This window comes from Canis lupus, chromosome 9 (assembly GCF_048164855.1).
Source record: "Canis lupus baileyi chromosome 9, mCanLup2.hap1, whole genome shotgun sequence".
NCBI lineage: Eukaryota > Metazoa > Chordata > Mammalia > Carnivora > Canidae > Canis > Canis lupus.
The window spans coordinates 11,777,532-11,804,112 of NC_132846.1; the positions used below are offsets into that span (position 1 = coordinate 11,777,532).

Below are 26,581 nucleotides of genomic sequence, written 5' to 3' on the forward strand. Positions count from 1 at the left end.
TGTGCGCGCGCGCACGCGCGCCTCATGAACAAATAAATGAAATCTTAAAAAATAACAAATAAATACAAAAACCAAAAGGATGATCCTTGAAAAAAAACTGGACTTCATTAAAATTGAAAACACTTCTGCTCTGCAAAAGACATTAAAAGAATGAAAAGATAGTACCCCAAACTGGGAGAAAATATTTGTAAAAACATGTATCTGATTAAGGACTGCTATTCAAAAACACATATCTGATGAAAGAGTACTACAAGAATTTTTTTTAAAGATTTAAAAAATCTTTTTTTAAAGATTTGAGGGATGCCTGGGTGGCTCAGCGGCTGAGCATCTGCCTTTGGCTCAGGGCATGATCCTGGGGTCCCGGGATTCAGTCCCACATTGGGCTCCCTGAATGGAGCCTGCTTCTTCCTCTGCCTATGTCTCTGTGCCTCTCTCTCTCTCTCTCTCTGTATCTCATGAATAAACAAAATCTTAAAAAAAAAAAAAAGATTTAGCCATTTGACAGAGAGAGAGAGAGCGTGCACACATAAGCACAAGCAGAAGGAATGGCAGGCAGAAAAAGAGAGAGAGAAGCAGTCCCTCACAGAGCAGAAAGCCAATGCAGGGATGGATCATAGAACCCTGGGATGACTGAGCTGAAGGCAGATGCCCAACCAACTGAGCTACCCAGGCAACATCCTGCCCACACACAAAGAATTCTTAAAACAACTCTTATTAACATCCAAAATTTTAAAAGGGCAAAAGATCTGAACAGACATGTCAACAAAGAAGAAGGCAAATAAGCATCTGAAAAGATACTCCACATCACCGTCATCGGGAATATACAAATTACAATAACGAGACACCACAACACATCCATTAGAATGGCTGAAATCCAAAACACAGGCAAGTATGTGAAGCAACACAAACTCTCATTCATTACTGATGAGAATACAAAATGGTACAGCCACTTACAAACTAAATGAACTAAGATCCAACAATCATGTTCCTTTGGTACCTTCTATAATTAGCTGAAAACCTTTGTCCACACAAAAATCTACACAAGAATGTTTAAAGCTACTTTGTTCTTAACTGCCCAAACTTGAAGTCAACCAAGACATCCTTCAATAGGTGAATGGATACGCTATGGCACATTCATACAAGGGAATAGTATTGATCAATAAAAAGACATGAGCTATCAAGTCATGTAGAGACATGGAGGAAGTTCAAATGCATATTTCATAAAGTGAAAGCAGCCAGTCTGAAGAGGCTGCATACTGCAATAATTTCCAACTATGGAATTATAGAAAAGGCACAACTATCAACACAGCAAAAAGATCAGTGGTCATCAAGTGTTCAGGGATATGGGGTAAGATGAATTATAGGTGAAGCATAGGAAATTTTTACGGGTGATGAAACTGTCCTGCAGGATACTGTAAGGTGAATCTGTAACATTACACTTTCATTGAAACGCAAAACATTAAAGTCGATTACAGACTTCATTTAATAACATATCAAAATTGGTTCCTTAATTATAGCAAATGTACCTACCACTCTAATGCAAGATATTAGTAATAGAGGAAAAATGTTTTGCAAGGTGGGGGCACGACATATACAGTAGCTCTATACTATAGGCTCAATTTTTTTGTAAATTTAAAATTATTCAAAATATTCATCAACAAGTATTAGTGAGGATGTGGAGAAATTGGAATTCTTGTGCACTGCTGATTGGATTATGATACAACCATTATGCTCATGAAATACTGTGAAGGTTCCTTGAAATAGTGAAAATAAAACTTATCACATATGATCTAGCAATTCCACTTTTGAGTATACATATCCAAAAGAACTGAAAGTCAGGTCTTGAAGAGATATTTGCATACCCATATTCAGAGCAGCCCTATACAAAACACCAAGAGGTGGAAACAACATAACTGTCCATCAGCTAATGAATGGATAAACAAAATGTGGCATATACATACTAAGGAGTATTATCTGGCCTTAAAACAGAAAGAAATACTGCCACATGCTACATAAATGAACCATCAAGACATTCAGTGTCAAATGAGGTGGTCACCTTAAGACACATATGTACAATTTCACTTCTATGAGGTATGTAAAAGTAGTGAAATTGATTGTAACTGAAAGTAGAATGGTGATTAAAAGGGAAAGGAGGAGGGGTACCCGGGTGGCTCACAACATAAGTATCACAACATAGAATTCATATCCATTCCCCCAAAAGACACATCACATAATAAAAAAGACAACATGATGGAAAGACTGACAATCCCAGGTCACAAGATACCAAATGGCCAATCAAGATATGAAACAGTTCTCAACCTCATCTATATTCAAAGGAATACAAATGAAAAATACCAATAAAGTATTGGTAAAGTAACAGTATGAGATTGGCTAAGATTTCTGAAATCTGACAATACAATTTTTGAGGAAGTACAGATCAACAGAAATTCCCATAAATGACTTATGGGACCATAAACTGGTATAGCCTCTTTGTAAAAGTTCTACATTATACTTAAGTTGAAGATATAAATGTATTAAGCCCAAAATTCCCAGATATAGACCCAAAAGAAATACATGTGCCTATTTATGTACTATGAGACATGTAAAATATTCCCAGAACCATTTTTATAACAGCCAAAGACTGCAAACAATCTAAATACCCATCAGAGATAAATTGTGGCATGTTAGTACAGTGAAATACTACAGAGCAAAGGATATGAACAAACTACAGCCACACATAATACAGATAAACCAATATAATGTTGAAGGAAAAGGCAAGACACAAAAGACAACATCCTGTATGATTCCATTTACATAAAGTTCACTATCAGACAACTAAACGAATATATTTGAGCAATTCATACTTGGTAACATATAAAGAAAACCAAGAAAATGAATACACAAAAACAAGAGTAGTTAGCCACATGAGGGAAGGAAGAAGTAATCTGGAAGGCTCAGGTGGTAAAGCTCCTGCAGTACTAGCAAGGCTCGGGATCCCTGGGTGGCGCAGCGGTTTGGTGCCTGCCTTTGGCCCAGGGCATGATCCTGGAGACCCGGGATCGAGTCCCACGTCGGGCTCCCGGTGCATGGAGCCTGCTTCTCCCTCTGCCTGTGTCTCTGCCTCTCTCTCTCTCTCTCTGTGTCTCTCATGAATAAATAAATAAAAATCTTAAAAAAAAAAAAAAAAGTACTAGCAAGGCTCTATTTTCTTCCTGACCTGTCCAAGAGTGATGTCATGGTTGTTCTCTTTGTAATAATTGGCTAAACTGTGTAGTGATGTTTTATAGACTTTCCTGCATGGAAATTATTTTCATAATTTTAAAATGTTTTATATCAATGTTTAAAAATTAATCTCACTTTCAACAGATTTAAAAAGTACATTTTTATTGTGAAAATGAGGTCAATGACCTAGGTCCTTTAGTTAAGAGGAAAGGGTCTACCATGGAGTGTGTAGTACTGTCAATAAAGGAAGTACTTTTTAAAAACCCACAAATTTTCGGGTTGTCTGTATGGCAGTTGGTTAAGCACCTGGCTCTTGATTTTTGCTCAAGTCATGACTTCAGGGTTATGAGATCAAGCCCTGGATCAGGTTTGGTGCTGGGCATGGAGACTACTTAAGAATCTCTCTCCATCTCCTTTTCTCCTTCCCACCTCCCCCATTCACCTGCTCTCTAAAAAAATAAAAATAAAAAACCACAAATTTTTTTTTTGCCCAAGTCAACTAATTTTAATATTTTTAATTATTTGACTTCAAGATTATAACTGTAACGACTAAGTTGAAATTCATTAATATAAATATATTGTACAGGCAGAAATAAACCTTATAAATTTGTTTCCATATCTAATGTCAGTTAATTGGGAGTAACAAAATCTACTGTTGTATTTTGAGAGAATTTTTCTTCCTTTAAATATAGGTAGAGATGCTCATTTGGACCATATTTTATTTAACACCTGATTTCAACATATTCAACAATCAGCATGTGATTACAGCATGAGTCTAAAAAAACAATTACTCCATATTGACAGATTACTTTTAAACTTCAAGACCACTAGAGGTCACCAGAGCAAAACATTCAACACTGAGCTATTAACAGCCTTAAGTAATTTCACAACTACTAGTTTCCAATTTTTCTAAAGTAAGAGTATCTTGCTTAAAACAAATAAATTACATAACGAAATCTGTTTTACTGTAATAATTTTCTTACTTTAAACAAAATTTAAATGCAAACACTAGAGACAGGTCAGTTTTGCTTAATGATTTCAAACATTCTTTGGAACGTTTTGTAAAACTGGTAATATATTTAGAAACTATAAAACCATTAAGAAGCAAACTTTAACATCCTGTGGAATTAACAAACAAGTGTTAAATACTTTATGTATAGAAGCAAATTAGACAAAATCAGGTTATAGCAACTATTAATAAATTGATGACACCACTATTTAAAATAGCAGGCTCTCAGCAGCTCTTTCTGCCCACGGGTCCTGTCCCTGGGCTATAATAAAAACAACTTTTGGGGGGCATCTGGGTGGTTGAGTGGCTGCCTTCAGCTCGGGTCAAGAACCCTGGGTCCTGGGATGGAGCCCCCATGCTGGACTCCCTGCTCAGTAGGAAGCCTGCTTCTGCTCAGTGGGGAGCCTACTTCTCCCTCTTCTACCCACTTGTGCTCTCTTACTATCTCTGTCAGTATCTCTGTCTCTCTCAAATAAATAAAATCTTCAAAGAAATAAAAAAATAAAAAGAAATACCTTCTTGCATCAAATAAACAATCAAGCCTCTCAACAAGGGTTGAGACCACACTCACAACAAGTGTTAGTAACCTCTCCCCTAATGGCCAACTGAAATGATAAAAGTGGTTCTATTCCAAGCACTAAAATAGAAGGTTCAGCCAGCTCCAAATAATTTAAGATAAAAGTAGAAAGACTCATCTGACCCACTGACATTTTATATAAAATGAAATACAAAATAATTCATTTAATACAGAGGTTTCAAAACCTAATTATCAGAATCATTAAGGCGCTTAGATATTAAAACTGACATACCTGGCCTCTAATTCAGTATGGTGAGGCACTACACAGAAAGCTTTACATAATCTAGTGATACAAAAGCAGTTCCCCACTGAACAAGGTGCACTCATACGGCATACTATCCTTTCAAGAATAAACAAAAAGCCTGCTTATAATAGCTTAGAAAGCTTCTCACATAAATAACTTTACAGGAGCACCTGGGGTAGCTCAGTCAGGTCGTGATCCCTCTCAGTCCCAGGGATCATGGGATCAAGCCCTGAGCTGGGCTCCCTGGCTCAGCGAGGAGTTTACTTCTCCTTCTCTCTCTGCTGCTATCCCCATCATGCAGACGTGCACTCTCTCTCAAATAAAATCTTTCAAAAAAATATTTCCAATATTATATATATATATAAAAGAATTCCAGAGAAAAGAGAAATACTAAAAATTACTAAGATTTTCAGAGGCAAATAAAATCTATATTTTGTTTTTATCTATCAGAGACTAAAACAAAAGTTAATAAAAATACCACTCCATCCTCTAAAATCTCAATGTCATTTTTCATGGTAATAGCTGGTTTAAAGCATAAAAGATTTTCAACTATCAACTCCTATTCTAGTAAGTTCTCGTTTACCTGGTATTTGAAAACATTAAGCTCCAGGTAAACTCATTTTCCATAAGCCGAAGTATATCCCCTTTTAAGTAGAAAACTGCAAGCCATTTTAATGGACTCTCTCAAAATAGGTTTACTAACACCATAACTGTTTTCTAAATCTGTTATAAATTTTAAGTTCAGAAATACTCCAAAATACAGCTAAAGAGTAATATGGGGGCTGCCCAGGTGGCTCAGCGGTTTAGCCTCGCCTTCAGCCCAAGCAAGGTGTGATCCTGGAGACCCGGGATCGAGTCCCACGTTGGGCTCCCTGCATGGAGCCTGCTTCTTCCTCTGCTGTGTCTCTCCCTCTCTCTGTCTCTCATGGATAAATAAATAAAATCTTTAAGAAAAAAAAAAAGTAATATGGTAGTATAGTACTCATTCAGAATCTGTGTAGTAATAGACTGACACACCCCTTCAGCAGCACAGAGTCACTTCTATCAAAATACTACACTTAAAACATTCTACCAACGTTTTAAAAGTTTTCTTGACTCTTGGTCAAGCTTGTTATCTATACTTGAAGTACTGGCAACAAGCTTCCCTCTTCCCTAAACCATTCTATTTTGTATCAAGTTAGGAATCTAAATTATATCTAAGCTAAGAATAAATTAACTCCATTACTCCTAACATATTTTGTTATTTACTTATCTTTGAAAAGAGAATGAAATTCTTTTTCAGATATGGCCAGGTATAAATTTTTTAAAAAGTCACTAAGTAGGGATCCCTGGGTGGCGCAGCGGTTTGGCGCCTGCCTTTGGCCCAGGGCGCGATCCTGGAGACCCGGGATCGAATCCCACATCGGGCTCTCGGTGCATGGAGCCTGCTTCTCCCTCTGCCTATGTCTCTGCCTCTCTCTCTCTCTCTGTGACTATCATGAATAAATAAATAAAATCTTTAAAAAAAAAAAAAATAAATAAAAATAAAAAGTCACTAAGTGGAAAAGGCTTCTATATATAAGAGACTTTGAGCTTTTGTTTTGTTTTTCTGCTGACAAGATTCCTCAGTAGAGCCAATAATGATTATCCAAACTAAATGAAACATTACTATATTATGATAAAATAACAAAATGGTTTTTATAGCACTTAAAAATTTCTTGTTATTGGAGGACAAACTTATGCTCTCAAAACTGGTATGTTTCTTGAAACTTATTTTTAACTCCCAGGAGCTATTCAAATTTTATAGTAAAAATAAAAACATTATGAATAATAAAAATCTTACACGCAAGTTTTCAAGAACAGCAGCCAGGGGAATTTATTACTTTCTTTCTTAAAACTCAAAGTGCTTTTTTTAGTCCTTAATTAGGCAATTACTAATCAGGTAAACTATTTAAAATCATTATGAATTTTGAGATACTATTGTGAAAAAAAAAAAGACACTTAGCTAATGGTTTCACTAGAAGATGTCTACATTCCTTTACAAAAACCGTTCAGGCCAGTTGTGTTCTGGAATTTATTAGTGAAGTGTATATACCAGGTATTATGTAACACCTCATCCAACGCTAACTGTGGCAGTAACAAAATCAAACAAATAAAACAAAGTATATGACTTTTCAGTAAGTGGGATAAAGACTATAAATAGCTTTGTATTACTTCAGATAAGGTTTCTGCCATCAACTGGTTAACAAAAACCTTTTGATTATCAGAATTTTGGGACTTGAAAGAAAATGAAAAGAAAAAATATTAACCATCACAAGTATTTGTTAAATATGCTATGTGCCAGTTTTAAGTATTTAAGGGTATGAACTCATTTACTCCTCACAATGATCCTGAATTGATATTATTTTCCCCACTTTACAGAAAAGACAAATGGGGTATATAAAGAGGTATATAAACTTGACCAACATCCTAATAATAGCAGTGGAGATAGTAAGATTTGAATCTAAGCAGTCTCACTCTAGAGTAGCTTCTCCTGATCACCAAAATACACACTATAAAGCTGCTCAACAGAGTGCGGAGAGAAAATCAGGTTGAGAGATAATGGCAAGGTTGACAATCTCATGCTGCTACCAGGTCCCCTCCTAAATCCAAAGCAGACATCAGTAACTTCGCCTCAGTATTAGGAAAGAACTCTTCAAAAATTTAGGCTCCAGGAAGACATGACAAAACTATTTTTTTTATTTTTTATTTTTGACAAAACTATTTAAACTAGCAAGCAGGACACAAAATATCTGCCAGTCTAATTTCATACTAAGAAAATTAAAATAGTAAACAAAATCGAGTGTCCCTGTTTTGCCACTAAAATGTAAGCTCCACAAAATTATGAATATTTCCCTTGTTCACTGATGTATTCCTATTACCCAGGACAGTACATGGTACAAGTAAAAACTCAATAAATATTTGTTGCTGAATAAATGAATGAAGTCTTAACTACAGTTTCTCAGTTTTCTCAACTGTAAAATATGAAAATGACCTTATGTACAATTTCTAGCTAAATCTCAAACCTGGAAGTATTTATTTCATCTATGATAAATAACATTACTTTAAAAAAAATGCTGAGAGGTTTTTCACATACATAAAAGAATTCACTTTGTTAAATGTGTTTGTGATTCCAGGAATTTTGTTTATCTAGTCTATGTTAATTCAGTACATTAACGATCAAAATTAAGAAAATACTTAAGACATCTGAACTGAGCATGGAAGTGCCTGGGCGGCTCAGTCAGTTGGGCATCTGCCTTTGGCTCAGGTCATGATCCCAGGATCCTGGGATCGAGCCCCATGTCAGGCTCTCTGCTCAGAGACAGCCTGTTTCTTCCTCTCCCTCTGCCTGCCATTCTGCCTACCTGTGCTTTCTCTCTTTCTGTCAAATAAATAAATAAAATCTTTAAAATAAAATAAAATAAGCATGAGGGGTGTCTGGGTGGCTCAGTCAGTTAAGCATCTATTGATTTTGGCTCAGGTCATGATGTTAAGAGTTTTGAGATGGAGCCCCACACCAGACTCCCTGCTTGTCCTTCTCCCTTTGCTCTTCCCCTCACTTGCACACTATCTCTAAAATAAATAAATAAAATATTTTTTAAAAAGTAAAAACTGAGCATGAATAAGCTGAAAGAATGAGTTCTAGGTGTCTATATTGACATCTACTGCAATAGTGCTAAATCGAACCAACATAATTATTTAACCTTAATTTTTAAATTTCCAAGAGAAAAAAAACGGAACATAATCCCTGACATATATTTAAATAGCCTTAAGGAAATCAATGAAGAGAAGAATAATATTTTTTTGAGAAGAATAATACTTTTTTGGAAATTCTCTTTATTAAGAGCTCATGTAGACACTATTACTTCATAAAAATTTTACAAAATAGGATGTCTCTAATTTGACCCACTTGCGAACACAGTTCTTGGTATGGGCAAGACAGAACTCCTTTATAGCTGGTGGGTCAGAAGCACAGATGAGAACCTGCACTGGCAATTAGCACCTGAAGGGACAGGGGAGGTGAGGAGAGTGTATCTTGTAGGACTGAGCCCTTAAATCTGTGGGATCTGATGCTATCACTGGGTAGATACTGTTAGAATTGAGTTAAATTGCAGGACACCGAGCTACTGTCACAGAATTGCTGAAGGTTTAGAAAACCCCCACATTTGATGTCTGAAGTGAAATACAGTTGATCCACAAACAATGGTTTGAGTCGCATGAGTCCAGTCCCCCTCATACAGATTTTGATAAATATAATACAATATTGTTAAATGCATTTTCTTTTCCTTATAATTTTTTTTAACATTTTATTTATTTATTCATAGAGACACAGAGAGAGAGAGAGAAGAGAGAGGCAGAGACACAGGCAGAGGGAGAAGCAGGCTCCATGCAGGGAGCCCGATGTGGGACTCGATCCCAGGTCTCCAGGATCACACCCCAGGCTGCAAGTGGCGCTAAACCACTAAGCCACCAGGGTTGCCCTCTTTATGATTTTCTTTAACATTTTCTTTTCTCTAAGCTTACTTAACAATACAGTATGGTATATAATACACACAACATACAAAATGTGTGTTAACTATGCTATCCATAGGCTTCCTTCTCTTCAACAGGTTATCAGTAGTTAAGTTTTGGGCGCATCAAAAGTTAAATGAGGATTTTCAACTGTACAAGGGTCAGCATCTCCTAGCCCCTGCATGGTTCAAGAACCAACTATACTAATAAACCATTGATAGCAGAGGAGATACACAGAGATAAGTTTTTCCTTATAGCAGCAGTCTCAGGATTTGCTCAGAAATAATGTGCATTTGGCTCAAACACCTTCAAGTACCCAAGCATTTACAAGGAATCTGAAAATTAAAGTAACAGCTATACATGATATATTTGCAAATAAAATGAGTACCTAATCTAAAAGGTTAATAAACTCTTACCTAATATCATTATTCCTATATTTCTTTTACTTTCCATATTATGCAGAAAATAAATTCCTTGAAAACATAGGCCACTTTGTTACATACCTCCAACACCATCCTAGCATCTTGTAAATTGCATTTTCCATTCTGTACAATGCACGGTACCAGCTAAATATGTGTTGAATAAATTAATGTTTCTCTGAGTCTAAGAAATAAACGGAAAAAAGTACCATTCACTCTGGCTTACACGTACTTTAATGTAACTGAGATACATAGCTCCACTACTAAATCAAAGATAGCAATTTTTTTCAAGAGTGAACTGTGCTAATTAATTTGAATTTGTTAACAAATGTTTAAGTCAAAGGGAGAAAGATGCTGAATTTTAATACTCTCATATTTTGTTCTCTCTCACACACAAACTCCCCACATAGTTTACTCTGTGTAGTATTTCTCAAATCCCCAAAGCTGCTCTAGCCATTAATTTTTTTTTTTTAAGATTTTATTTATTCATAAGACAGAGAGAGAGAGAGGCAGAGACACAGGGAGAGGGAGAAGCAGGCTCCATGCAGGGAACCCGATGCGGGACTCGATCCTGGGGTCTCCAGGATCACACCCCAGACCAAAGGTGGCGCTAAATCACTGAGCCACTGGGGCTGCCCGCCATTAATTTTTCTATGCTGTTTTTGCCAATTCCTACATTTAATAAGTTATGCATATTTTTGCTAGTACCACAACATATTTTTAGTTATTTACTCTTAGTTTTGCCAAATACATTCACTAAATATATACTGAAAGCAGGATCTCGAAGAGCTATTTATGCACCCATATTCAGAGCAGCACTATTCACAACACCCAATAAGTGAAAGCAACTCAAGCATCTATAATAGATGAATAAACTTTGGTATATGCATACAAAGGAATTTCAGCCTTAGAAAGGAAGGAAATTGGGCAGCCCAGGTGGCTCAGCGGTTTAGCACCGCCTTCAGCCCAGGGCATGATCCTGGAGAACCAGGATCAAGTCCCACATCCCTGCATGGAGCGAGCCTGCTTCTCCAGGTGGCTCTGCCTGTGTCTCTTGCTCTGTGTCTCTCACGAATAAATAAAATCTGGGGGGGGTAATTCTAACATATGCTACAACATTAATACATCATGAGAACATTGTACTAAGTGAAATAATCCAGTCATAAAAAGACAAATATTGTTATGATTTCACTTATATGAAGTCACTATACCCAAATTTATAGAAACATAAAGTAGAAGAGTTGTTGTCAGGGGCTAAGGGGAAGGGTAGATGGGATGCTATTGTTTAACATGCAAAATTTGTTTTACAAGATGAAAAAGGTTCTGGATGTTGGCTGCACAGCAATGTGAATACACAACAGCACTGAACTATAAATATAAACTTTAAATTTTATGTTATGTTTTCTTTTTTAAGATTTGAGAAAGAGAGAAAGCAAGGGGGAGGGGCAGAGGGAGAGGGAGAGAGTCTTAAGCAGACTGGGCACTGAGTATGGAGCACAATATAAGCCTTGATCTCATGACCTGAGCTGAAACCAAGAGTTGGACACTTAACCAACTGTGCCACTGAGGCACAGTTTTATGTGCCCTTATGTTTTCTAACATATACACACGTCCCAGGTATCCATTTACCTAGCTTCCAACGAGTATCAAATTTAAATATCTCCTTTCATCTCACCTCCTCTCTACATTTTCCCCATCTCCCTCCCCCGGTGATATATTTTAAAGCAATTTCCAGATATCTTACCTCACTCATAAGTACTTTTGTGTACTTTGGTAACAAATAAGGTTATCTCATATGAACAAAATGCCATTACCATACCTAATAAAATTAACAATTCTTTTTTATTGTCAAATAGCCAATCCAGGGGCACGTGGGTGGCTCAGCTGATTAAGCATCTGACTCTCAATTTCGGCTCAGGTCATGATCCCAGGGCCCTGATACTGGGCTCCACACTCAGCAAGAAGTCTGCTTAAGATTCTCTCCCTCTGCCCCTCCACCGTCTCCCTCAGTCTCATACATACATACATACATACATACATAAATCTTTAACAAAAAATAGCTAATCCATATCCCTATTTTCTCAAATGTCTCATCAACATATTTTTACAGATTAAAAACTCTATTAGGTGGTTATTGTCTCTTAAGGGAGACAAATCTTAATAGCATGGAGAATTTTAAGTGAAAAAAGGAACATAGGAATAGAAAATATAATGCTTTGGAAAAAAAAGATCTAGACACCAAAGAGTACTTACTGTAAAATTGCAATGTTAAAGTGTGAAACAGGCAAAATTAATTTGTGATGATGAAAGTCAAAATAGAAGTTACTTATGGTTGGGAATGTAAAAACAAAATAGAAACCTCTGGGGCTCTGGTAATATTCTCCATCTTGACTCCATCTTGAGTGGTAGTTACATTGGTATATAAATTTGTAAAAATTCACCAAATTGTATATTTAAAATCACTAAGTGGATGTTGTATTTCAAATCTAGGGAAAATATATAAAAACGCCACTCATCTTTGTGAGAATTTATGTATTTATACAAAAATATCACTTATCATATACATATCCTAACACCAAAATAACAATATGGTTATCTCTGGGTGGTGAGATAAGTGAGTTTCAATTTCTTTTCTAGGCTTTTCCACAGTCTCCCCACAATTAAAACATTTTAAAATTAAGAATATTGCTATCAATCTAAACATTCCCTCTAAATGTTCATTTATCTTCTCTCTTCTTATATTGATAAAAATATAATGTTTTTCTCCCAATTTGTCTTCCTACTCCACATTTAGGCTTCAAAACAAAGGAGTATTAAAATCCAACTTTTCATCCCTGGCTAGAGAGAAATATAGAGCTTATAGTATACTTAGCATGTGCAACGTACTTGTCTAACTACTGAGGATCTATATACATACTTAGACACACCCTGTTTTCAACTCAGCTGCCAGGTATTCTTGCAGACTGTGTCACTCTTCCGTTCAAAACTGCAATGGCTGCCCATCTCACTCAAAAAAAAAAAAAAAAAAAAAAAAAAAAAAAGGCCTGAGTCCTTACAATGGTCAAGGGAGTCTTAGTAGTCTGGTCCTTTTTTTTTTTTTTTTTTTTCTCTACATATCAGACCTCCTTTCCCACCACTCTCCCCTACACTTCACACCACCTCAACCACACTGGTCACCCTTACTAGTTTCTGAACACATCTAGCACCTACTTTTCTTAGGGACTTTATACTAACTGGTTGCAACGGCAATGAGTTCTTCCACCACGTAACTAACTCCTTTACTACATCTTTGCTCAAATGTCATCTTCTCAATGAGACCTAACTCTCCTTTCAAAAAGTACAAACTGTGGGGATCCCTGGGTGGCTCAACAGTTTGGCACCTGCCTTCGGCCCAAGGCGTAATCCTGGAGTCCCGGGATCGAGTTCCACATCAGGCTTCCTGCATGGAGCCTGCTTCTCCTCTGTGTCTCTGCCTCTCCCTCTTTCTCTCTCTCTCTCTCTCTCTCTGTCTCTCATGAATAAATAAAATCTTAAAAAAAAAAGTATAAACTGTTCCAAATCCCTGTATACCTCTATCCCTTACTGTTTCTTATCACAATAATCACTTTCAACAATCTTTTTTCATTTATTAAAATAATTTTTCAGTGACTTATTTGTATGTTATGCTTATTTCCTCCTGCCCTCAGACCCAAAAGACACTAAGTTCTGTGAAAGCAGGGGTATTTGAATATTTAGTTCTAAGTTACATCCCAAACATTTTTTTTTAATTTCCTTAAGTAATCTTTTTTTTTTTTAATTTTTATTTATTTATGATAGTCACAGAGAGAGAGAGAGAGGCGCAGAGACACAGGCAGAGGGAGAAGCAGGCTCCATGCACGGAGCCCGATGTGGGATTCGATCCCGGGTTTCCAGGATCTCGCCCTGGGCCAAAAAGGCAGGTGCCAAACCGCTGCGCCACCCAGGGATCCCTAATTTCCTTAAGTAAGCTTTACACCCAATGTAGGGCTCAAAATCACAACCCCAAAATCAAGTCACATGTCCTTCCAAATGAGCAAACCAGGCATTCCTATCCTAAGCATTTAGAATGGTGTCTGGCAACTAGCAGGTTAAGGAATGAGGGAAGGAAAAAAAGAAAATATCTGCGGAAGGTTTAATGACATACTCAGATGATAATCAGAAGGAAAATTACGATGGCAAATAATACTTTATTAAAATTATAAATTATAATTAGTGAATCATCTTCTCAAGAATAAAGACTCAGTAAAACCTCTATTGGTACTCAGCACAATTCATCATATTTAGTTTTATACACATATATTCCCCACATTAGAAAGCGTGTAAACTGTAGGGACACTTCGGTGGCTGTTGGTCTAGCAGCCAACTCTTGATTTTGGCTCAGGCCATTATCTCAGGGTTTGGGGATTGAGCCCTGCAATCAAGCTCCCCACTCAACAGGCAGTCTCCTTGAGATTCTCTTCCTCTGTTCCTCCCCACACTTGTGGTCTCTCAAATAAATCTCTCTTTAAAAACAAAGAGCAGCTATATGTAGTGGACACAATGTGCTGCCCAGATTCCCCTTCAGAAGTGAACAATTTCTGGCATGCCTGGGTGGCTCAGTCAAGCATCTGCTTTAGAGCTCAGGTCGTGGTCTCTGGGTCCTAGGATCAAGCCCCACTTAGGGCTTCCTGCTCAGCAGGGCATCTGCCTCTTCCTCTCCATCTCCCCAGCTTGTGCAAGTGCGCTCTCTCTCACATAAATAAATAAAACCTTAAAAAAAAAAAGGAATGAACAATTTTTTGTACAGCTGCGGGAAGTGCTGCTGGAAAACAGCCTTCACCTGTCACGGCCTTTTCAGGAATTGCCTCAATCTAAAAGATAGCTACTTGCTCAAGTGGCCTACATCAAGTAACTGATTAAAACAGAGGCATAAGGGCCCAGCACCTTTGGACAACTCAGTTATTCCAGGTTCAGAGCTTCCACGGCGTCAACTGCAACTTTTGTTGATACTACACCACAGCCCAACTTATCCTTTCTGCTTCTCCTTTACATTCTTTCTACAGATATTGATCCTAAAAACATCTCCTAATAAACTTCTGCATGCAAATAACCACCTCAGTTTCCCCAAGGAACCTAACTTACAGCCACTGGTGATGAGAATGGTCCAAGAAAGCAGGCTCTACAGTGAAGTTTTGGAGTCGGATCACCTAGCTGCCCAGCTTCAGGAAAACCCATCACTGGTGATGAGCAGAACGGGGAGACCCTTCCACAAAGGGGCAGTCAACTGTTAAAACTTTCACTGTTGGTAAACTGGGTAGTTTTCCAGTGAAAGGGAATGTGGATGCTAGCCAACCTTTTTTAAAGGACTAGAACTGTATTCTTCTTTGTTGTTATTATTTTATAATTTTTAAAAAATGGGGTATGACAAAAACAGGCAGGATCAGAACTGGATTTGTCCTGTGGGCCATGGGTTGCCAAATCCTGCACTAGAAGGTACAGTGAGTGCATTAGGCATTTAAGAAATATAAGGAAAACAGAAATAAAGACCATGAAATTAGGTTGCTGTTACTAAAGGCAATTAATCCTTTGGAAAAATGTAACAAGAGGTCAAAGTGAGCAATGGGGAATTAAAAGCTGTGAAAGAAAAGTTTTTGAACTGTCAAAGAAGGTTCTTAGGTACCATAAAAAGACACTCATCTCTAGCAGCAAAAGGCCACAGAAGGCTAAAGTCCAGGACCAGGTCTTAATCATGTGTGGAAGAGCTCCAAAGAAAGTTAAACTCTCAGAACAGGTCTGCTCTATCAAGGTTAAGTAATGAATAAGAAAAAAGAACTGGAACCCTGAAAAAAATGGGATGGGGAAATGGGTTGATTCACCTGAAAATCCTCAATCCTCGGGTCCCTAAGCTTGGAGAAGGAACCTACACATCCTTATTAAGTGTTGGTGTTACTCTTATCAGTAAGAGTAGCAGAGTAAAGACCTCAAGATTCTCTCCTTCGTAAAAGAAATTAGAACACTGGCAAAAGTTCTAACAATCACCTTTTTCGGAACTGTGGAAATTACAAAGGATTGCAGCGATTTGGGGAGTATTTATTCAACAAATTGGCTGAATTCTGCTAATACTGGCAAGCTCTGAAGTTTTGTAATTTGCCCTATTCTCATCACATCCCAGTTCCATGTAGCTGTGAAAACCAATGGCCTGAATTACAGTGAAAATTAGCACCCACCAGAGGGGCCAGAATAGGACTGGAGCTCCTTCAAAGTCCCACTCCCAGAGAACTGTCATTATTTGACATGCCTGGTGGTTCCCAGGAAGACTACTCTAGCAAAGCTGTCTTTATTTGACCCAACTCATCTAGTCCAAATAGCCTTGGTCTTGGGTGCCTATGGTCAAAAACAATTAGAGGCAACTGTCAAACATTGTGGCCCTAAATTTTAGGCTTTCTACAAGCAGAAAAAAATGCTAGAACAGAGGTGTAAACTACCTGGCTGAGTGTTAAAGGCATGTCCCAATATACACATGTAACTCCTCAGCAAAGACTGGAAGACTTACACGTTCCAGGCATCCAAGGAAATGTCTGCATATATATTAGCTTACAGCAACCACATACAACAACAAAATACAGACTTTATGGTATTAGTTCCAAATCACTAAACAAACAATAGAGCAGGTGGAGGGAGAACAGTGAATATGAACTATCCTTAAGGAAGCCCAGACACTGAACTTCCCTAAACTAAGATTTTCAAACAATTATTTTGAATGTTAAAACTAAAGGAAACCATGTCTAAAGAACTGAAGGAGAAAAAAAGAATTGATGTCTCACCAAATTGAGAATGCCAACAGACAAAAATTATTTTTTTAAACAACCAAAGAGAAATTACAGATTTTGAGAAATACAACTAAAATGAAAAATTCAACAGAGGGACTCAACAGTAGATATAAGCTGTCATTAGAATCAGCAAACTTGAAGGCAGTTCAACTGAGATTAACCAGCTGGAGAAAAAGAACAAACGAATGAAGAAAAATGAACAGAGCCTCAGAAACCTTGGGATACCATTAAGGATACCAATGAATGCATAATGGAGAGATGAGAAAGAACAGAACAGAATATTTGAGTAAGAGCCCCAAATTTCCCAATTTGATTTTTTTTAAAAACTATTAATATACATATCCAAGAAGCTCAATGAATTTCAAGATTTCAAGCAACATAAACTCAGAGATCTGCATCAACACATATCATAATCAAACTGTCAACAGCCAGTAAGAAAGGAAGTATCAAGAAAGAAGCAACTCATCACAAACAAGACCAACAGTTGATTTCTCAGAGAAACCATGGAGACAGTGGGATGATATAGTCAAAGTGGTGGAAAGAGTGTCAGCCAAGAATTCTATATCCAACAAATCTTTCTTCAAAACCGAAGGAGAAATTAAGACATTCCTGATAAACAAAAACTGAGAAAGCTTGTTACTAATAGACTACCTCTAAGACAACAACAACAACAAAACTGAAAGGAGTCCTTCAGGGTAAAATGAAAAGACACTAAGTGGTAATTCAAATCCATATGAAAAATAGAGCATTAGTACAGGTAACTTTCCAGTAACTATAAAAAACACTAAGTATATTTTTTGTTTGTAACTATATTTTTCCTCATATGTGATTTTAAAAATCACCACATTCAGCAGATACTTGGAAATGCATTGAAAGTATACAATGGGGGCACCTGGGTGGCTCAGTTACTTAAGCATCTGCCTTTGGCTCAGGTAATGACCCAGGATCCTGGGATGGCGTCCCATACTGGACTCCCTCCCCAGTGGGAAGCCTGCTTCTCCCTCTCCCTCAGCTAGCCACTTCCCCTGCCTTGGTTCGCTCTCTGTCAAATTAAATAAATAAAACCTTAAAAAAAAAAAAAAAAACAGTATAAATGGATAGAGTGTTTGGGTGGCTCAGTGGTTGAGCATCTGCCTTTGGCCCAGGGCAAAACCCTGGGGTCCCGGGATCAAGTCCTACATTGGGCTCCCTGCACGGAGTCTACTTCTGTCTCTGCCTGTGTCTCTGCCCGCCCCCCTCTCATGAACAAATAAATTCTTAAAAAAAAAAAAAAAAAAAGAACTCAAAAGACTACAGTAAAAGAACAAGTTAAAATAGCACACCAAAAAATAAAATAAATTAAATTAAATTAAATGGCACACCAGAAAATATGTAACACAAAAGAAGGGGGGGGGGGGCGTCTGGGCGGCTCAGTCAAGCATCTGCCTTCCGTTCAGGTCATGATCCCAGGGTCCTGGGATTAAGCCCCATATGGCATTGGGCTTCCTTGTGTCCCAGCATCAGGCTCCCTGCCCAGGAGGGAGTCTGCTTCTTCCTCTCCCTCTCCTGCCCATTCTCTCTCTGAAATGAATAAATAATTTTTTTTTTTTAAATAAGGAAAAGAGGGACAAAAGATATCCAAATATCCAATATTTAGCAATGAGGTCTTCCTCTATTTAAATAGTAATCTCTTACACACAAATCCATTCCTTATCACCTTTTTCTGCTTTACTTAACCTCAAGAGCACTTATCACCACCTAAGAACCTTTATTTTCTTTCTCTACCCAATAAAATCTAAACTTCAAGAGGGCAAGTGCTTTATTTTGCTTACAGCTTTACCCAAGGCACACACCTATTGAGTAGGTGCTTAACAAATAGCCAATGAATGAATATATAAATGAACAATCAGTCTTAGAGACATCTCCATTTTAATAGCAGCCTAAGAGAAAGGATTATGTGTGTACCTGTACGATTTGTAGATTTGGTAGCGGGAATATAAAGAACTTCCTGTCTGATGGGTTTCTATTTTCTGTTAAGTAGGAGGTAAAGACATCTGTTCAGTTAGAGGAAAAGGTGGAAGAGCTGAAGATTTACAGACAATAACTAGCTGCCTTGCATGCTTCTGTTGAAAATTTCTAAATCAGATTCAAATTCTGATTAGGTATAATTGGGCACTACTGCCTTATATCAGCAGTCACACCATTTCATGTAAAACTATCCACAAAAATTCATGCAGCCTTACAACTTAAGACAAAAAAACATTCAAGCTTAAAAAAAATCAATACCAAAAGAAATGAAAGCTGAGTCTTGAAGATGTATTTGCACATTCATGTTTTAACAGCATCAATTATAGTAGCTAAAGAGTAGGAGCAATCCAAGTGTTCATCAACAGACAAATGGATAAGCAAACTGTGGCATATATATACAACTGAATATATTATTTGGCCCTAAAAAGGAAGGAAATTTTGACATACGTTACATGGATGAACCTTGAGGACACAATGCTAAGTAAAATAAAACAGTCACAAAGAGACAATTGCTGAATGATTCCACACTTAAATGCTGTAGGTAAAGTAGTTAAATTCATGGAGACAGAAAGTAGAAGAAAGGTGGGTTATCAGGGACTGCATGGATGCGGAATGGGTAGTTATCATTTAATAGGCATGCAGCTTCAATTTTACAAGATGAAGTGTTCTGGAGGTGGACTGTGGTGATAGTTGCCCAATACTGAAGTATACTTAAAAATATCCAAGATGACAAATTTTGTATTTGTATTTTAGCACAGTTTTTTTAAATTAGGGGGTGGGGCACTTGGGTGGCTCAGCTGAACTCTTGGGTTCAGCTCAGGTCATCATCTCAGGATCAGGACATCAAACCCAAAGGGGAGCTCTGTGCTCAGTGTGGAGTCAGCTTAAGATTTTCTCTCCTCCTCTCCCTCTTTAAAGATGTTTATTTATTAGAGAGAGAAAAAACATAGGGAGGCGTGGGGGAGGGAGGAGCTGAGCAGAGAGCCTAATGCAGGGCTTTATCCCAGGACCCTGGGATCATGACCTGAGCTGAAGGCAGATACTTACCTGACAGTCACCCAGGCACCCCTAAATAAATCTTAAAATAGGAAGGAAAAAGTCAATTATAGTGTATTATGTATTAAAGGACAGCAAAAATCATATACCATTACTCTTAAAGAAAAAACCCACTTTTCTAGAGACTGAATTTAAATCCTCTGTACTCCATGTTTGTTTATACCAGACAGGCCAAAAGAAGCTAGAGGTTTGAGATACCCATTGCCTTTGAGAAGAAAATTTAAAAATGAATTGAACCTAATATATGCAAAAACTAGGATTTAAGGACACCAGAAACCGTGAAAACAATAGTACAGAGTACAAAGACACTATAAACCAGAAAAATACAGTATGGCTAAAGGAATAACCAAAGGACAGTCAAGGAACTAAAGTTACTCTAAGGCTAGTAAAGTAGAAATAAAAATCTAGGAGAAAGTGATCGTATACTAATGGAAGATACAGGATTTAAGAAAGAGAATTCTGGAAAGAACTGGTAGAAGACCTGAAGAAAACTAGACTCCAATAAAGTTCAGCAAAGATAGAATATTATCCTACAGGTAGGCTCAAAATAAAACGTAGCACAAGAATGATAAATTCTACATTTATATAGCTGAAATTTCAGAAAAGTACAATGATGGGCATCTGAAACCACTATAAATCTGCACAGGAAGTTATCTGCAGAAGTCAGAGAATTATAACCTCAGAGAACCAATTATAAACAATTAAAGATCTAAGAAAACAAACCTATGGGAAGGCTAAAGCAGATTAAAAGCCACTATTAATGACTTAAAAATAAATATTAGGTAAGCCTTTCTAAAGAAGGGCAATAAATTTTAAGAAAAAAGGGTAAAAACATCTCATAGCTACCATGTAGCCTTATAGTATCTCACTCTTAAGCATGCACAGCTAGTCTTAATGGTCACCAATATTTGAGGAAAGCACAAAGTAATGAAGGGGAGAAGCAAAAAAACAAAAAACAAAAAACAAAAACAACAACAACAAAAAAACAGAAACCCCACTATGCTAAAAACAATAATAATAATCCATTAAACAAAAACAAAATACTACTCCTTAAAAGTTTAGATAAGAACATGCTTTTTTACAGGGGTGCCTGGGTGGCTCATATGGTTGAGCGTCTGCCTTTGGCTCAGGTCATGATCTCTAGGGTCCTGGGATCAAGCCCCATGTTGGGCTGCTAGCTCAGTTGGGAGTCAGCTTCTCCCTCTGCCTCTCCTCCTGATTGTGCTCTGTGTCTCTTTGTGTCAAATGAGTAAAAAATCTTTATTAAAAAAAGAAAAAATGCTTTTTACAAATTTAAGATAATAGGACTGAAAACTATACTTGAATAAAGTATCTCAGAAAACAGACCAAAAGGGGGCTACCTGGGTGGCTCAGTGGCTGAGTGTCAGCCTTGAGCTCAGGTAGTGATCCCTAGAACCTGGGATCGAGTCCCGCATCTGGCTCCCTGTCCCACATCAGGCTCCCCCCAGGGAGCCTGCTTCTCCCTGTGCTTATATCTCTGCCCCTCTGTCTCTCATGAATAAATAAATAAAATCTTTAAAAATAAATAAAAATGTAAAAATTTTTTTAAAAAGACCAAAAGGAAAAGAAAAACAGAAAAGAGAAGAAAAATGTTAAGTCAGAATGCCTATCATCAACAGAAAATGGGCCCTGATAACTTGGAACTACAATAACACTTCTCAAAAAAGATTAGCACTGCCGCACCCTAAAAGAGTGTTTGAAAATGTCAGGGGATGGGTTCCCTGGGTGGTGCACCCAGGTAGCCCCCTTTTGGTCTGTTTTCTGAGATACTTTATTCAACTATAGTTTTCAGTCCTATTATCTTAAATTTGTAAAAAGCATTTTTTCTTTTTTTAATAAAGATTTTTTACTCAATTGACACAGAGAGAGACAGAGCACAAGCAGGAGGAGAGGCAGAGGGAGAAGCTGACTCCCAACTGAGCTAGCAGCCCAACATGGGGCTTGATCCCAGGACCCTAGAGATCATGACCTGAGCCAAAGGCAGACGCTCAACCATATGAGCCACCCAGGCACGCCTGCCTTTGGCCCAGGACGCAATCCTGGAGACCCAGGATCGAATCCCATGTCGGGCTCCCGGTGCATGGAGCCTGCTTCTCCCTCTGCCTATGTCTCTGCCTCTCTCTCTCTCTCTGTGTGACTATAAGAAGAAAGGAAAGGGAAGGGGAAGGGGAAGGAAAAAGTCAGGGGATGATTCTAGTTGTCCTAATAACTAACGGATTATACTGGCATTTAGTATCTGGGTGCCAAGGTGCTCAAATCCCTACAAGCACAATACAGTCTAACACAAAAACAGTAACTACCTAAATGCCTACAGTGCCCTCTATTGAGAAATACTTACCATGGAGTGAAAGAATTCTCTTAGTGCCTGACACAATATGCATTTTCATAAAATTAATGACACCAGGATAAACCACAGATACCTAGGAAAAAATTCAAGTTACCCATAAAAAAAGAATCCAGAATAAGAACAGCATCAAACTCTTCAAAAGCAACACTGAAAGTTCAAAGACAAGAAAATGGCCTCAAAATGCTGATGGAAATTTACTTTGAGTCAAACTACCAATCAAGTGTGAGACTAAAATAAATTTTTTTTTAAATACACAGGTCCCTAAAATTTACCTCCTTTGTCATAACTTTTCTCAAGAAACAATCAGAACATTTCTGCAAAAACAAGAACTAAGCCAAGAAAAGAGTTGGAATGGGATCCAGTTTTTAAAAAGGTCGGGGACTCCCCACTGAAGAACAGTGGACAGAAGTTTCAAAATAACTTTGTAATAAACATAACAGCTCACAGAAATTTCAAAAATAAAATCACTCTGTACAAGTCTTAAGAACAAGCCTAGAGACAGGGGAGGGGCAAGATGGCAGAAGAGTATGGGTCCTCAACTCACCTGGCCCCACAAACTTACCTAGGTAACTTTCAAAATATCCTGAACACCTATGAATTTGACCTGAGATTTAAAGAGACAACAGCTGGAATGCGACAAAAAAGTTTTTCCTTCTAACAAGATGGGAAGGTGAAAAAAAAAAAAAAAAAAAAAAAAAGAATAAAGTGGGTAAGGGAACCCCGACTAGCAGGCTAAAGCAGAGCTGCAAAAGCCTCCAGGGCTGGAAAGCCCAGCCCAGTAGAAGCGGGAACTTTAAAAAGTTTTCCATGACAGAAAAGTGCTTAGCAAAGAAATCAGGCAGAATCACAGGAGGTGCCATGAAGCCTCAAGATTCCTGGAGTCACTTTAAGAGGAGGGGCACCCAAGGAAAAGCTCACCGCAAACCGTGGTCCCATACTGGTAAAATGCTGGAGCACTGCAGCCCTCAGGGGCATTTGGGAGAAGCCAGTTAGGCAGGCTGGCTCTGGAGGCTGCCTTTATCCTAGAGGCTGGCAACGGATGGAGTGGCTGTACTCTGTTCCCTTTGGGAGAGGCCATCCCTGGGAGCGCAGGTCTAGCGGCACAGGGCCCTGAATCTTAGGGCACCCAAGCGGACAAAACTGGCAATCCTTTGTTCCCCCTGGGACAGGCAGAAGCAGGAAGGGCACATGAAATTGAGAACTCTCCTGCCACTGGGCACCCTGCAAGCTGTGCAGATCAGTGCACCCACGCCTGCCCCCAGGAGCATCTAGGCCAGTGTGGACTTAGACACTGCAGTTAGTTACTTGTGGGAGCTGGAATGCAAAGCTAGAAATCTGGCTGTTGCCATTTTTGTTTTTCCTCTTTGTTTCATCTTGTCTGGGAGAGGTGGGGCCTCACAGGATAAACAGCTCATACTGAGCCTAGTACCTGGCAAGGGGCAGGGCATCTCCACCCAGGCACAGACACCTGAGAATCAGTGCAACAGACCCCTCCTCAGAAGAACCGCTGGAAGTACAAGGGAAAAAAGCAAGTTTACTTAACAAGCAGCACTAGAAAGCCTCAGGACTGAGGGAAAATAGTATACAGAACTAAAGCGTTTTTCTTTTTTTTTCTTTTCTTTTTCCATTATGACTCGTATTTATATCAGACTAAAATTTCCAGTATTTTTTCTCTTTTCCCACCCTAACTACAATATTTTACCAACTCTTCATTTTTAAGTTTTTTCCTTTTTGGTTTTCATCTTTCTACAATTACATGTCTTAGATATATTTTTCATTTCTGGATTCCTTTCAATGTATTCAATTTAATTTTGGTAGATATACGAGTTATGTGTATTTGTTTTTTTCTGCCTCGTTTAATTTTACAATGGTGAAAGTTAGTACCTTCTAAAACACAGCCAACATACACCCAGAACCAAGTGGAACACCGTGTTGGTTCATTCTGTGAGATTATATTCTCTCTTCCTTCCCATTCTGCCCCCCTCTTTTATCATATGTTTGTGGACAATGTTGGGGCTTTATAGAAGTATTGCTGATTTATATAAATTTGGGATTGAGCATCTTCTAACATACAGAACAAAATACACTCAAAACAAAGAGGCTCATCCTCCTCTAGGACCCCTCAGGTAGACTATATTCTCTCTCCACTACCAATTCCTCACCACTATCCCCTCCCTGATTTTTCCTCTTTTCTTTAATGTCCTTTTTTTTTTTTTTTTTTTTGGTCATCTTTTTTTTAGTTTCTGGCCTTTAATTTTTACTACTGTATTTATAATTTTTTTTCACATTAGTGGTCCTTTTGTTTTATTTTGTTCTGTTCTTTTTATTTTATTTTCTGGTCTCTGATCTCTTCAGAATCATCTAGGGTATATTTTACTTAGGTCGTCGTTGATATTTTTGACTCAGCCCATTCATACAGCCACGCTGCACTGGACAAAATGACTAGAAGGAAGAATTCATCATAAAATAAAGAACCAGAAACAATACTCTCTGCCACACAGAGAATTTGGATTTAAATACGATATCAGAGGCACCTGGGTGGCTTAGTGGTTGGGCATCTGCCTTTGGCTCAGGGTGTGGGGACCCCGGGGCCCGGGATCGAGTCCCGCATCGGGCTCCCTGCATGGAGCCTGCTTCTCTTCTCCCTCTGCCTGTGTCTCTGCCTCTGTGTGTCTCTTATGAATAGATAAATAAAATCATAATAAAATAAAATAAATAAAATAAAATAAAATAAAATAAAATAAATAAAATAAAATAAAACAAATACATACATACATACATACATACGACGTCAGGGCAGCCCCGGTAGCTCAGCAGTTTAGCGCTGCCTTTAGCCCAGGGCCTGATGCTGGGGACCCAGGATCAAGTCCCATGTCAGGCTCCCTGCATGGAGCCTGTTTCTCCCTCTGCCTGTGTCTCTGCCACCACCACCCACCGCCATGTCTTTCATGAATAAATACGTAAAATCTTTAAAAATCAATCGGAAATTCAACTCAGAAGTACAATTATAAAGCTACTGATGGCTCTGGAAAAAAGTATAAAGGACTCTAGAGACTTTGTTACTGCAGAATTGAGATCTAATCATGCAGAAATTTAAAAATCGATTAAATGAGATGCAATCCAAACTGGATGTTCTGCTAGGGTTAATGAGGTGAAAGAAAGAGTGACTGACATAGAAGACAAATTGATGGCAAGGAAGGAAGCTGAAGAAGAAAGAAAAACAATTAAAAGTCCACGAGGAAAGGCTTAGGGAAATAAATGATAGCTTGAGAAGGAAAAATATATATCTAATTGGGATTCCAGAGGATAATGAGAGGACCACAAAGTATCATTTGAACAAATCAAAGCTGAGAACTTCCCTAATCTGGGGAAGGAAACAGGCAATTCAGATTCAAGATATAGGAGGACCCCCCCCAAAAAAATCAATAAAAACTGTTCGACGCCTCAACATTTAATAGTGAAACTTGCAAATCCCAAAGACAAAGAGAAAATCCTTAAAGCAGCAAGAGACAAGAGACTCTTAACTCATATGGGGAGAAATATTAGATTAACAGCAGACCCCTCCACAGAGACCTGGCAGGCCAGAAAGGACTGGCAGGATATACTCAGGGTCCTAAATGAGAAGAACATGCAGCCAAGAATACCCAGCAAGGCTGTCATTCAGAATAGAAAGAGATAAAGAGCTTCCACGATGGACAGAAACTGAAACAACATGTGGCCACCAAACCGGCTCTGTAAGAAATATTAAGAGGGACCCTGTAAAAGAAAGAAGGAGCCCAAAGAAACAATCCACAAATACAGGAACTGAATAGGTAATACGATGATACTAAATTCATATCTTTCAATAGTTACTCTGAACGTGAATGGACTAAATGATCCCATCAAAAACACTGGGTTTCGGACAGGATAAAAAAAGCAAGACCCATCTATAAGCTGTCTACAAGTGACTCATTTTAGACCAAAGGAATCTCCAGTCTGAAAACGAAGGAGTGAAGAACAATTTACCATTCAAATGGTCCTCAGAAGAAAGCTAGGGTAGCAATCCTCATATCAGATAAATTAGAGTTTATCCCAAAGACTCTAGTAAGAGATGAAGAGGGACACTATATCATACCTAACGGGTCTATCCAACAACAAGAAGACCTAACAATCATGAATATTTATGCCCTTAATGTGGGAGCTACCGCGTATATTAATTAATACCCAAAGTAAAGAGATACTTAGATAATAACATACTAATAGGAGACTTCAACATGGCACTTTCTGCAAATAACAGATCTTCTAAGCATAACATCACCAAAGAAACAGGGCCTTAAATGATA

At 38.1% G+C, this 26,581-nt stretch overlaps 1 protein-coding gene across 7 annotated transcripts in view; it reads right to left on the reverse strand.

Moving 5' to 3' along the window:
- STRN3 (striatin 3) overlaps positions 1 to 26,581 on the reverse strand; it is a 112,174-nt gene that overhangs the window by 66,735 nt on the left and 18,858 nt on the right. Inside the window, exon 1 of one of the 7 annotated variants that reach the window (XM_072838142.1) lies at positions 10,086 to 10,112. The exons of the other annotated variants lie outside the window; for them this stretch is intronic. Coding sequence (XP_072694243.1) covers positions 10,086 to 10,097 — 12 coding nt within the window. The 5' untranslated portion in view covers positions 10,098 to 10,112. Of the gene's footprint in view, positions 1 to 10,085; positions 10,113 to 26,581 lie in introns of those variants that run through there. 7 annotated transcript variants of the gene reach the window in all.